The sequence below is a fragment of the Periplaneta americana genome, chromosome 16, assembly GCF_040183065.1.
Source record: "Periplaneta americana isolate PAMFEO1 chromosome 16, P.americana_PAMFEO1_priV1, whole genome shotgun sequence".
Lineage (NCBI taxonomy): Eukaryota > Metazoa > Arthropoda > Insecta > Blattodea > Blattidae > Periplaneta > Periplaneta americana.
Genome location: NC_091132.1, coordinates 155,274,375 through 155,287,634, shown reverse-complemented (window position 1 = coordinate 155,287,634; position 13,260 = coordinate 155,274,375). Strand labels below are relative to the sequence as shown.

Genomic DNA, 13,260 nt, shown 5'->3' with positions numbered 1-13,260 from the left:
TTTCATTTTGTATCATTAAAATTAGGGAATATTCTTCTTAGATATTTCAGACCTTCGCCTGTTGTGTCCATACCATTCATAAAGTTCTTCATGAGCCCTAATTTAATGTGTAAAGGATGGAGATATATTTTTTGTGGGTCCACTAAAGGTTTAAATTTTACATTATGTTTTCCAGTAGTGAAATCTTCTCTTCTTGGCCATTCCTTGACTCTATAGTGATGTTGAGTATCTCGGCTGTCCCAAAGGTACAGGAAAAAGGATATTTAGTGAATCCACTCTGCATTCAATGTAGAAGACTTTAAGATCCCGCAAATATGCCAACAATGGTTTTCATATTTTAATGGCTTCAAGAATACGACACATGTTTTTGTACTGTATGTTTCTTTCATTGCTGCGCTGTATGCTACAGATATAGAGGGAAGTTTATTGCAATTGTGTAACAAAATGGCTTTCAGACTAATTTTTAGAAGCATCTATAAATAAGCGCCGCGATTCAGCATTATGTGTAATACCTAGTTTTAATCAGTCCATTTACATCGCTGCATGCACAAACTCCAGAACCTGTAACTATGAAAAATGGTAGATCCTTATTTATGTTTCTAAATACTGAAACATTAGCATATTTATCCAGCACCTTCCATTCCTGAAGATGAGATCCCAGAAGCTCAGTCAGCTGTTTAGTTAAGTACAAATCACGTACACCAATCATTGAGTTCTACCTATGTTATTAAATATGGCTTTTCTTCTCTCTCTTCATCTGGGATGTAGACGTCATCCCTTGGTGTAGAGGGCTGCACATCATCAGATGACGTTATGTCAGATTCCGATTCTTCTTGGTATGTAGAAGGTGGAATGGGAACAGGTAAATTTTCTCCGTGAGGTATTGGTCTTATAGCTGACGGGAGATTAGGATACTGAATGAGTCTCTTATTTTTTTTAAGAAAATCCAGTAACATTGAGTAAGCAGAAATAACAATCATCTTAGTGGTTTTTTTGCTCACACCATACCATTGGTTCAGAAAGTTTTTAAAACTACGCCTTTGCTTCTTCATTTCATTTCACACAGAACAGCTCACACTACTAACTAAACCTCTACACTCGAACTAAACAAAGTACAGACTGTCTCTGTTTTCATTACCAGGTACCCTATTAAGTCTATCTTATCTTTCAAGTATCAACAAACCATGATTCAGATGTGTCAAGTGAAGAGGGACTTGGCATAATGGATAGAAACCAAAGAAGCGCTGCTACATATATACTAGGTATTGAAAAATGTGTATAAATTCTATATTTACAACATTAAATTATTGAAATTTATTTCATGTGTACCTTGTTAAATGGGAATACGTATGCATATATCAAAATTAAACGTAGGCACCTGTGGCTTCCACCAATTTCCTCAAGCGGCCGGTAATGGAATCCACAGTCTTCTGGAGGAAGTTGCGTGGGGCATTGGTGATAATGCCCCGAATCCGTGATTCCAATTCTTTATCATCTCTGGACGGATTGTGGCATTCCTTCCTTTCTCCATATGGCACCATCTCGAACGAAAACAACGGAAATCCACACTTCATAGCGAGCAGCAATCTGCGCACTCTCGCGAATACATAGGTGATCGACCATCTTTGCTATTGTTGCGCGAACTGCCCCTCACGGCCATCATCTATACTACGGACGAACAAAAGTTCAAATTCTATTTAATGATTTATATATACACACAATTTTCATTATGGTTCCATCGATATTAAAAATTCTACAGCCAATTAATAATACCTAGTTACATCCCGCCCGCACTGTATTTATGGCTATTCATAAAATATAACATTGTTGCAGTGCTCAGAAACCTGACGTGATAGGCAAAATCTGATTACATATTCGTAATCAGCGCATCAGACTTGGTAATAATCAGCATTCTGTTTGTCGGCACAAAAAATGTTGTAGACTAGTGTAATTAATTGATTAACTAGCGGACTTACTCATGTTAATTATGTAAGATTTGTGCGGCTTACAGCTGTTTCAGTGCTTCACGCACCATCCTCAGAGCCTACTAGATCTCGGCGTCATCTTGAACTTCTCTGCCTGTTATGTGGGTGTGTTTGATTGTTGAAAGGTGTTGAAAAGTGGAGTCAAATAGAGTGTGTGTACTGAAATTGATCTGTATGTTGAGAATTTGATCGGGGTCTGTTTTAGTGTGTAGTGTAAAACACACCCCGATCAAATTCTCAACACACAGATCAATTTCAGTACACACACACACACACACACTATTTGACTCCACTCTTCAACACCTTTCAACAATCAAACACACCCACATAACAGGCAGAGAAGTTCGAGATGACGCCGAGATCTAGTAGGCTCTGAGGGTGGTGCGTGAAGCACTGAAACAGCTGTAAGCCGCACAAATCTTACATAATTAACACGAGTAAGTCCGCTAGTTAATCAATTAATTACTCACCATTTTCTCATATTGATTTGAGGGAAAACCCCGGAAAAAACCTCAACCAGATAACTTGCCCCGACCGGGAATCGAACCCAGGTCACCTGGTTTCGCGACCAGACGTGCTAGCTTACTCCACAGGTGTCGACTAGAACAGTTATATTTACCGGTTATTCTGTATGGTTGTGAAATTTGGACTCACTTTGAAAGAGGAACAGAGATTAAGGGTGTTTGAGAGTAAGGTTCTTAGGAAAATATTTAGGGCTAAAAGGGATGAAGTTACAGGAGAATGGAGAAAGTTATACAACACAGAACTTCATGCATTGTATTCTTCAGCTGACATAATTAGGAACATTAAAACCAGACGTTTGAGATAGGCAGGGAATGTAGCATGTATGGGCGAATCCAGAAATGCATATAGAGTATTAGTTGGTAGAAATACCTTTGGGGAGGCCGAGACGTAGATGGGAGGATAATATTAAAATGGATTTAAGGGAAGTAGGATATGATGATACAGACTGGATTAATCTTGCACAAGATAGGGACCAATCACGAGCTTATTTGAGGGCAGCAATGAACCTGTGGGTTCCTTAAAAGCCACTTGTAAGTAAGTAAGTTGGTTCTTATTAATTAAATGCAAGTAGTTTTATTAAGGCTGTTGCCAATTTCATTCATTTTCTCGCTAATATAGTATAGACATTTCTCCTGGGCCTAAACACCTTGCAAGAAAATGTTATGGACTAGGAAAATATAATACAGTTGTTATTATTCAACAACAATAATCGCAGTCTACTAATCCCAATAAGGAAATAAAACGTGATAGAACTAAAGGACAAATACAATTCTTTTAACAAATAACTGACCATCGCATACTTAGCAATAAGGGACTAAAATAATATTCCAACTTCGGAATTACAAGATCATTTCCACAACCTCTACTAAACAGGAAACGACTGCGTCAGAAATAACTATCATAATGCACTATTGGATTCTGATAGACTCATGCTTGATGATTTGTGCCCACTCGTATCAAGAGTGGAAATATTACTGGCTATTTTTAGAATTGTCATTGACACATCTCCAAGTCTTGATAGTGTCTTCATGAGACTTCACTGTGGATAACATAATAGTAAATTATTCTTTAACTCATATTGAGCTAGTGTAATTATGCTACCAGTGTCAGTAACACCACTTTTTTCTTCTTTTAGTTTGTATGTGTTTTATAAATGTATCTTTTGACATTTCGATTGAGAGAAAATATGTAGGCTACAGACTTCGTACAGTCATTTTTTTACCCTTCAGTTATTGTCAATGCTACTCTACACACGTAATTATTATATATTGCTCACTTCTAGAAGTAAACATGTCCATTAGTGTATCATATGTAGCTGTTAATATCGTGTTCGTATTTTGTTTTCAATTATTTTCATTTTACTGTATTTCGCATGTGCCTTAATTAGTATCAGCCCCGAGTTTGAGGACCACAGTGCAGCATGGAATCACATTCTTACAAGCTGTTATATGTTACATACCGATATGCATTATGTCTCTTCTGCAGGAAGCGAATTTATTGAATCTCCATGTGGCTGGAATAAAGACGGAAAGTGTGGACCACAGCTATGATCTCACATCAGATGCTAAACTTGAGGAAACTGCAGTGCCGACTAATTTTGTTGCGACAAAATGTAAAGCTAAGGTATGTGGATCCCATAGGGTTTGCCGATTGTTCATCTTCTAATATTAATCTTGTATGCTTTTCTTCATAGACACTATATCAATGATCCCACAGGGATTTAGCATATGAAAAAGCATTAATATTTTCTATCTACCATAATTTACACCTTTATTTCAATATACCCAATTTTTACACACACACACACACACACACGCACGCACGCACGCACGCACGCACGCACACACACCGGTCAAAAGTTTCCGATCATCTATGAAAACACTATATACTTTATTTCAATCTACAAACACACCGGAAGAACTAAATAAACCAACAAAATAAATATTTGTTTCTCTAGCATTATGATTTGATAGAATATTCAAAATCTGAAAGTTAGAATTTATAAAACAGTTATATTACCGGTTCTTCTGAATGGTTGTGAAACTTGGACTCTCACTCTGAGAGAGGAACATAGGTTAAGGGTGTTTGAGAATAAGGTGCTTAGGAAAATATTTGGGGCTAAGCAGGATGAAGTTACAGGAGAATGGAGAAAGTTACACAATGCAGAACTGCACGCATTGTATTCTTCACCTGACGTAATTAGGAACATTAAATCCAGACGTTTGAGATGGGCAGGGCATGTAGCACGTATGGGCGAATCCAGAAATGCATATAGAGTGTTAGTTGGGAGACCGGAGGGAAAAAGACCTTTAGGGAGGCCGAGACGTAGATGGGAGGATAATATTAAAATGGATTTGAGGGAGGTGGGATATGATGATAGAGAGTGGATTAATCTTGTACAGGATAGGGACCGATGGCAGGCTTATGTGAGGGCGGCAATGAACCTTCGGGTTCCTTAAAAGCCATTTGTAAGTAAGTAAGTAAGAATATTCAAAACGAAATCCCTGTTTAACCACAAATCCATATTTGTAATAGGTGATCGAAAACTTTCAGTCTCTTCGAGTTGACGTGGAATGACTGGCATGCAAAATTCGTAGGTTTGGTACAAGGAAAATCCCCAAGCGATTCTGGTATGTAAATTCCAGCACTCCTTCAGTTGTGAACTGCGCTGTAGTTTGGTAAACAATAATTCAATTGATCCATTTATTTTCGAGAGTCGCCTTAAGGGTTAAAGCTACTTGCAATTTTTGAGAGAGAAATTATCTACAATATTGGAGTAATATCGTAGCATACGCGAGGAATAATATATTTTCCAGTATAATGGCTCACTGCCTTTCTTTTCAGGGGAAGTAATGTATTATTTCAACAATAGATTTAAAGGATGTTGGATAGGTCGTAGTGGTCCCTTTCCTTGCCCAGCTAGATCTTTTCATTGGACTTCATTAGGCCAACTTCTGTCTGATGCCTTTCCAATTCACTGCGGGCTAAAGCAAGGAGATGCACTATCACCGTTACTTTTTAACTTTGGTCTAGAGTATGCCATTAGGAAAGTTCAGGACAACAGTTGGAATTGAACGAGTTACATCAGCTGCTTGTCTATGCGGATGACATGAATATGTTAGGACAAAATCCATAAACGATTACGGAAAATACGGGAATTTTACTGGAAGGTTTGAAAGTAAATCCCGAAAAGACAAAGTATATGATTATGTCTCGTGACGAGAATATTGTACGAAATGGAAATATAAAAATTGGAAATTTAACCTTTGAAGAGGTGAAAAAATTCAAATATCTTGGAACAACAGTAACACATATAAATGAGACTCGGGAGGAAATTAAACACAGAATAAATATGGGAAATGCTTGTTATTATTCGGTTGAGAAGTTTTATCTTTCAGTCTGCTGTCAAAAAATCTGAAAGTTAGAATTTATAAAACAGTTATATTACCGATTGTTCTTTATGGTTGTGAAACTTGGACTCTCACTTTGAGAGAGGAACACAGTTTAAGAATGTTTGAGAATAAGGTGCTTAGGAAAATATTTGGGGCTAAGAGGGATGAAGTTACAGGAGAATGGAGAAAGTTGCACAACACAGAACTGCACGCATTGTATTCTTCACCTGACATAATTAGGAACATTAAATCCAGGCGTTTGAGATGGGCAGGGCATGTAGCACGTATGGGTGAATCCAGAAATGCATATAGAGTGTTAGTTGGGAGACAGCAGGACAAAAGATCTTTGGGGAGGCCGAGACGTAGATGGGAGGATAATATTAAAATGGATTTGAGGGAGGTGGAATATGATGAAAGAGACTGGATTAATCTTGCACAGGATAGGGACCGATGGTGGGCTTATGTGAAGGTGGCACTGAACCTGCAGGTTCCGTAAAAGCCATTTGTAACTAAGTAAGTAAAAGTTCTTATAGCAATTGGTACAGAAATTCTATCACAAATCCCATCTAAATGCACAAAGAAAGCATCATAGAAAGCATTTTTACTTGTTAAATACAGGTATTGTGCTGAAACAACGAAGAAAAATATTATGAATATGAGGCTGTAGTGGTTCGTAATTAGCTGAGAGATCGTTCTTAAAATACAAGTTTAAATCTTAGGACGTTAGAAACAGAAAATCCATATTAAATGTGAGCTCCAAAATTTGTCTTCTATCACTGAAATTTCAGTACTTGGTAGGATTTAAAAGTAAATGTATGGCATTAAAATCGATTTACTATAAGTATAAAGTAGCGCCATCTTTTTGCTCTGTTCCCTCTTTATATTTCAGGAAGAGTCATGTGACCTGCACACAGTAAAGGACGAGCTGAAACTTGAAGTTACAGCAGAGGAAAATGAGATTCTGACTGATAGGTGAGTGTGGTGTGCGAGTCTTCACAATGTTCTTTCTTTCATTGCTTCATTAATATTATCACAGACAACATTAATTTGCAATACTTTACGTCATGAAAAGATTTGGCCATATACTAAGAATTAGTTGGAAAGAAGGCCAAAACTCATCTATGAATGAGATTACCAAAGCGACTGAGAAATGGTAGATCACGGAAATTATTGAAAGGGAAGACTTTATGAAGGCAATACGGGATAGAGAGTTATATACAAGGATACACAGGAGATCGAGAATCTTAAGATTGGGAATGTTGATGTGGTAGTCTGCTGTATAAAAATAGGTAGATGTACCAGTATGTGATTGTTGTTGTATGAAAGACATAAGATGTTTTGATATTGAAACAACGTAAGTTATATTAAAATTAATATTATCACTATTACTAACTTCACTAACACCACAAGTAATAGTCCACTGTTACACTGTTGGTGCTCATTCTTTAGCTTTTATTTCTTTTCTTTGTACTCCAACGTCTTCTACTCATCCTTTTCTATTGTTTTTTCTTTCCACTTCGCAAATCATATCTGGTACTTGCTTTTATTTTTATAAGCGTTTCCACTTTCAGCGGTTGCCTTTTACTCCCCTTTTCCATTGTTGTCGGTAATTCCAAGATCCATTTTCCAACCCTCTAGCTTCCATGGCCGCAGCAACTCCACATCTCCGTGTAAGTCGAGGTCGCCCTTTTCTTCTTCTCCCTGTGGGTGATCAATTCAAAACTTTTTAGGTCATTGCTCCTTGGCCATCCTCTGAACATGTCCAAACCATTGAAGTCTTCGACATTCCAAACGGTCGATCACATCTTCTTGTATATTCCACTTTTCCAAAATCGTGTCATTTCTAACTCGCTGGAGATGGGATATGCATAGACTCCTTCTTAGTCCATCCATTTCCACAGATCTAACACGGTCATTTTATCTTTCTGTCAGAGCCCAGCTCTCCCCTCCATAAGTCAAGATATTGTCTACAGTTACATCAAGTATCATTTTCTTTGTCTCCATTCTAACATCCCTGTTCCAAAGCACACCATTAAGTTGTTTTATAGCATTTCTTGCTTATAATACACGATTTTCCACATCTTTAAAGCATGTACCAGATTGGTGGAGAACCGATCCCAGATATTTACATTGATCCACTACTTCACTATGCCATTAGAGAATTTCAAATTCCTGCCATCCCCACCATTTACTAGATAATCTGTCTTTGTAAAATTTATCACAAGGCCTGCTGAGTTATAGCAGTCAATTAGTTTTCTCATCATAAATTTAATATCATCTCGATCTTGTGCAATGATTGCCTTAGCATCGGGAAAGAGTAATGAATGAATAAAACGATCTTCCACTCTTAATTCCCATATTTCGACAAGAATGATATCTGGTCTTTTACCAAATTACAACACATACCAGTTTTCTGTTTAATTGCCTCTATATTGCAGTCTCTCTAAGTATTTTGTTCAGTCCATCATTTACTCTTATCGTTATTCTGCAAACATGATGCTATATTTACAATTATGATTATAATATCAAGAATGTATCTGTAGTTCTCAGTTCTACCTATATTTTATACCTTTAGTCGCTATTGTCTCAAATTACTTAAAGTTGCTTATTTGGAATTATGAATTAAGTTAACGAAACTATTAGCACATTCTAGTATGTACAGTCACGAAGCTCAATACGTAGGCAATATGCATCCATAGGTAGTTGCTAAGCACTAGGATTGCTACTATCACCTCATCACATACATTGCGAAATAGTGCTGGCACAGTCTATTGTTCCTAGTACTCTCAACAACTCAAGCTTCGTGACTGTATATACTAGACCAGGCCTGCACAACGTTTGTGCTCTCCAAGTTGGCTCACATCTCGAGAGCGGAATGCAGATATTGGCTGCGCTCTGTATAAGGATGGACTGGAAGAAGGGGTGATTTCGTACAAAATGTACACAAAAGGAAGTGCTAGTATGAGTGTTCATGAAATGAATTCCCGTTCAGTGTTTACAAAACTATCTTAGACTATTAGTAATTAATAAAGAAACGTTTATTTTACAGAAATAATAGAAACTCTATAGCTACCTAAATACACAATATCATTTTGTTATATTTTTATTTCTCAGTACGTCAAAACGGGGTTTTATGCTGTAGGCAGCTGAAAGAAACAGTACTGATCGTAATAAAGCACTAGTTACAGATGTTCGATGTCTGTCTTTATTAAAGTTGATCATAGAAAACAGTTGCTTATAAATATAAATGGTGAGCCAAACATAGCAATCATTTTTACAGCCAGCTTGTGCAGTCGTGGATATTATTGCTGACTTTATTCTTGTAAAGCTCAAGCAGATTAGGAGTATTACTCAAACAGTCTCTAGCCCTTAGATCATATTGAAGATCAATAAGTTCAAGCTGTAAATCGTATGACAATGTTTCAACTGGTGTTGAAGGAATTTATTATGATAACTTTAAACTTCTTTCCAATTAAGACAAGATCTAGGAACCTAGAATTAAATTAATTTTGAATTTAAATTAATATTTTCACATAATCGTTTAACATGGCTTCATCACGAGCAGTGTCCACACCTGTGGAGTAACGGTCAGCGCGTCTGGCCGCGAAACCAGGTGGCCCAGGTTCGAATCCCGGTCGGGGCAAGTTATCTGGTTGAGGTTTTTTCGGGGTTTCCAATACAGCAAATGCTGGGTAACTTTCGGTGCTGGACCCCGGACTCATTTCACCGGCATTATCACCTTCATATCATTCAGACGCTAAATAACCAAGATGTTGATACAGCGTCGTAAAATAACCCAATAAAATAAAAAAAAAATAAATCACGAGCAGTTTCTATCATTGGAAAGTGACCCATATTACCTTCTCAAAACTGACTTACGAAAAGTGTAAATTTACGACTGAAATCCCGAAATTTATTCAACATATTAACAATGAGCTGGCCTTTTCCCTGAAGAGCTGTTTAAATTGGTGAAGATTAATAAATTCTAAAGTACCCTACCTCATGTAATAATGCAATTTTCAACTCCTGCGATGTTCACCAACAAAACCATCGTATCTCTATGTGTGGATTAGTAATAACGCATTATGTTATGTTTTCCTCTTTCTTTCAAACTTTTGTGGCAGAAAAGTATTGACTCCAGCTGCTGTGAAAAAATAAGCATTTCCCCATGCAATATTGAAAGAATTTGTGTAATGATCACTTTTCCGTCTTTTAGATTCCTCCATTATGTAGCCATAGATAGGCAAAATGAAATAGCTACTTATAATACACACTACACCAGATAGTTGTGTGGATTATCCCCTTCCTATAGTAGGTCTACATCATTCCGACAGTCAACCTGGTTGGCAAGTTGGTATAGCGCTGGCCTTCTATGCCCAAGGTTGCGGGTTCGATCCTGGGCCAGGTCGATGGTATTTAAGTGTGCTTAAATGCGAAAGGCTCGTGTCAGTAGATTTACTGGCATGTAAAAGAACTCCTGTGGGACAAAATTCCGGCACGTTTGGCGACGCTGATATAACTTCTGCAGTTGCGAGCGTTGTTTAATAAAACGTAGCATTTTTTCATTCCGACATACCTTTCCGGCGAGCTGTTACATGGCTCTCCCAGTGGCCATGCTCAATGAGCGTGTTCGTGCAGGCCTGTACTGGACTGTGCTATTAGTGTCTCTCTTTCAGTCGAATTGTGGTGTCATCTGATCTTTAATGTAATTTTTGTCCCGAATCTCGAATTCAATGACAATCCCTCAGAAGCATAGATATCCAGTTGTAGACTTAGAGGATTGGGTTGTTTTTGTGCCAAATTTTGATGCTTTTAGTGGCTAGTATTATTTGACAGATAATCTTCCCTTCCATAATGTCGAACATTCGTCAGTGTATATATTTTGTCTAGAGAGATAGAAAATTTGTTATTCAGATGTGACAATACGGAGAGAATGTCTTACAGTTTAGTAGGCCCTGTGTAAATGTTCTTCTTACCATTTTCAGCAAAATGTGAGGCGTTCAGAAGACAACATGATTAACTCCTTTTCCAAAGATTTTTAGATATTCGAGGTTAAAGTTAAATACACATAATGAATTCTATAATGTAGTCAAGAAGAATTCTGCATTCTGTGGGCCTTTTACTGAACTATGGAGTTAATCACATTGACCACTGCCAACTTAGAAACTCTGAAATAACCAAAAGTGGAGTTAATCATGTTGACTTCCGAATGCCTCTTGTATTAGTTGGAATATGACCCAAAAAAATAATATTATCCAACCTTGGAGTAGATATTATTTTCGTATAGGAATATGATCTTACTACCGGTCGAGGTGGGTTCCGCCAAGTGGTGACCGGGGGATGCAATGGTGGCTCTCGTGCTTTTCTTTTCAAAGATTAATCGCCTTATCACCACCAGCCCTTTTCATTCTCTCATTTTTTTCATCGCTGTATTTCTCCTCACCGGCCACCATTGCATGCGGAATGCCCACCACATCATCACAGCCATTTTCACCTCTTCATCCCTGCTGTTTTGTTCTTGCCACGTCCGCCTACATGACGGGATTTGTTAATGCCTGGTAAGGCTACATTACTCTTCCTCTTCTAGTTCATTATATTCAGTCTTAGGTTAAGGTTCTTCATACTGCCCCTATATGCAAGTTTAGGTGCCGAGCCCAGACCAGACGTCAAGTACACTCATGTAGAGCCCCAACGGGGGCCCGGGGCGATTTAGACGTCCCGGTAACCGACTCTGCTCGCTGGGGCGAATATACCACCCCGACGTGTTACCGCTGACTTATGGGTGTCGCAGTGTAATCAACCACAAGTCCCCTGAAGCTGCGTGCGATCTCGGATTGCTCCGGCTTTGGGAGGTGGGTCGGAGTTAGCCGAGTAGTCTGGTGGTTGTGTTCAGTGTAGAGTGGGGAGCCATGGGCTGTTAATCCCGTGGTAGGGGCATAAAGCTGCGACACGCCTCTGGTGTAAGACTTGCCATTAGGTGTGTAATGACCAGTTTGAAGGGTAACTTGCGTGAAGTGGGTTGCTTGGGATCGGGCTGTGGGGGGGTCCCCACGGCCGGCACAGACCGAGAAGAATTTTAGATGTCTTTTTCTTCCGCCCCCCCCCCCCCCTGTGGCAGGCTGACGCCCACGGTTCCGTAGAGGGGGCCAGTTCAAAATGTCCTCGCGCTCCTCTTCTCCTCCCTGAGAAAAAAACTAATAAAAAACAGAAGACAGGAATAGATACGACTGGTGGTCATATTATGACGAAAATTGCTATGGAATTGGACCCTGAGAAAGTAACTGTCAAAGTGCCGCCTCCGAAGTTTATCAGTATCACCTTGGACGGAACAGAAAGGACAATGAAGCATATTAGTCCATTTTACGTGAGACGCACACTCGACGGACTCGTTGGGAAGGTCAAAAATGCAACTCGCCTACGCAACGGTAGTCTCCTCGTCGAGACAGTATCTACAAAACTGAGTGAGACACTGTTGAAAGCGAAGTTGCTAGGGTCTTACCCTATTAAAGTCGAACGGCACTCCTGACGGAACACCACACAGGGAGTAGTGCATACGGATTCTCTGGATGGTATGTGTGATGAAGAGATCCAACTAGAACTGGCGGAGCAGTCTGTGTCCAAGGCTTACCGTTTATTACGTAAGTGGGACGGACAGACTGTTCCCCTGAGCACTGTCTTTTTGACCTTCGAATAGCCTGTCCTACCAGAATACATCCTTGTCGGGTACGAGCGTGTCCCAGTTCGTGCGTATGTGTGGAACCCAATGCGGTGCTTTAGGTGCCAACGGTTCGGACATACGCAAAAACGTTGCACTAACGATATCGTATGTGCAAAGTGCGGTGGTGCTGACCATGGGGATTCCCCATGTGCCGGCGCCGAGCACTGTGTGAATTGTTCTTGGGACCACGCCTCCAATTCTAAAAATTGCCCGAAGTATGTGGTAGAGAAGGATATCTAAGAACTGAGAGCCCGGGAAAATATTACGTTTTTCGAGACGCGTAAGCGTATTTTAGATCAACAGAAAAAGGCGACGGAAAAATCCTATGCAGTGGTATTGAAAAAAGCAACAGAGGGGATTCACGCTTTTACACAAACGCCACCTCTTCCAAATATACCTGGGAAGCGAATTGAGATCGCTACTCAGACGTATGTAGAAGTTGTCACTCAGACTGCTGAGTCAGACGACTCGTGTGGCCTTGATATCAGGCCTTACGTTCCAAAAAGGATCACTGCCGTGGTGACAGAAAAAGATTCAAAGCCTGGTAGATTGCCGCGACGTCACACTCCTTGTTCGGGTGACGGGTCGAGATCACGGTCTCGATCCCGCCCTCGATCAAGGTCACTATCAGGTGTGCGAC

At 39.4% G+C, this 13,260-nt stretch overlaps 1 protein-coding gene across 2 annotated transcripts in view; it reads left to right on the top strand.

Annotated features, from left to right (window-relative positions):
- LOC138691496 (zinc finger protein 431-like) overlaps positions 1-13,260 on the top strand; it is a 43,149-nt gene that overhangs the window by 11,955 nt on the left and 17,934 nt on the right. For both annotated transcript variants that reach the window (XM_069813471.1, XM_069813472.1), the window contains exons 3-4: positions 3,996-4,133; positions 6,792-6,874. In XM_069813471.1, coding sequence (XP_069669572.1) covers positions 3,996-4,133; positions 6,792-6,874 — 221 coding nt within the window. The remainder of the gene's footprint in view (positions 1-3,995; positions 4,134-6,791; positions 6,875-13,260) is intronic.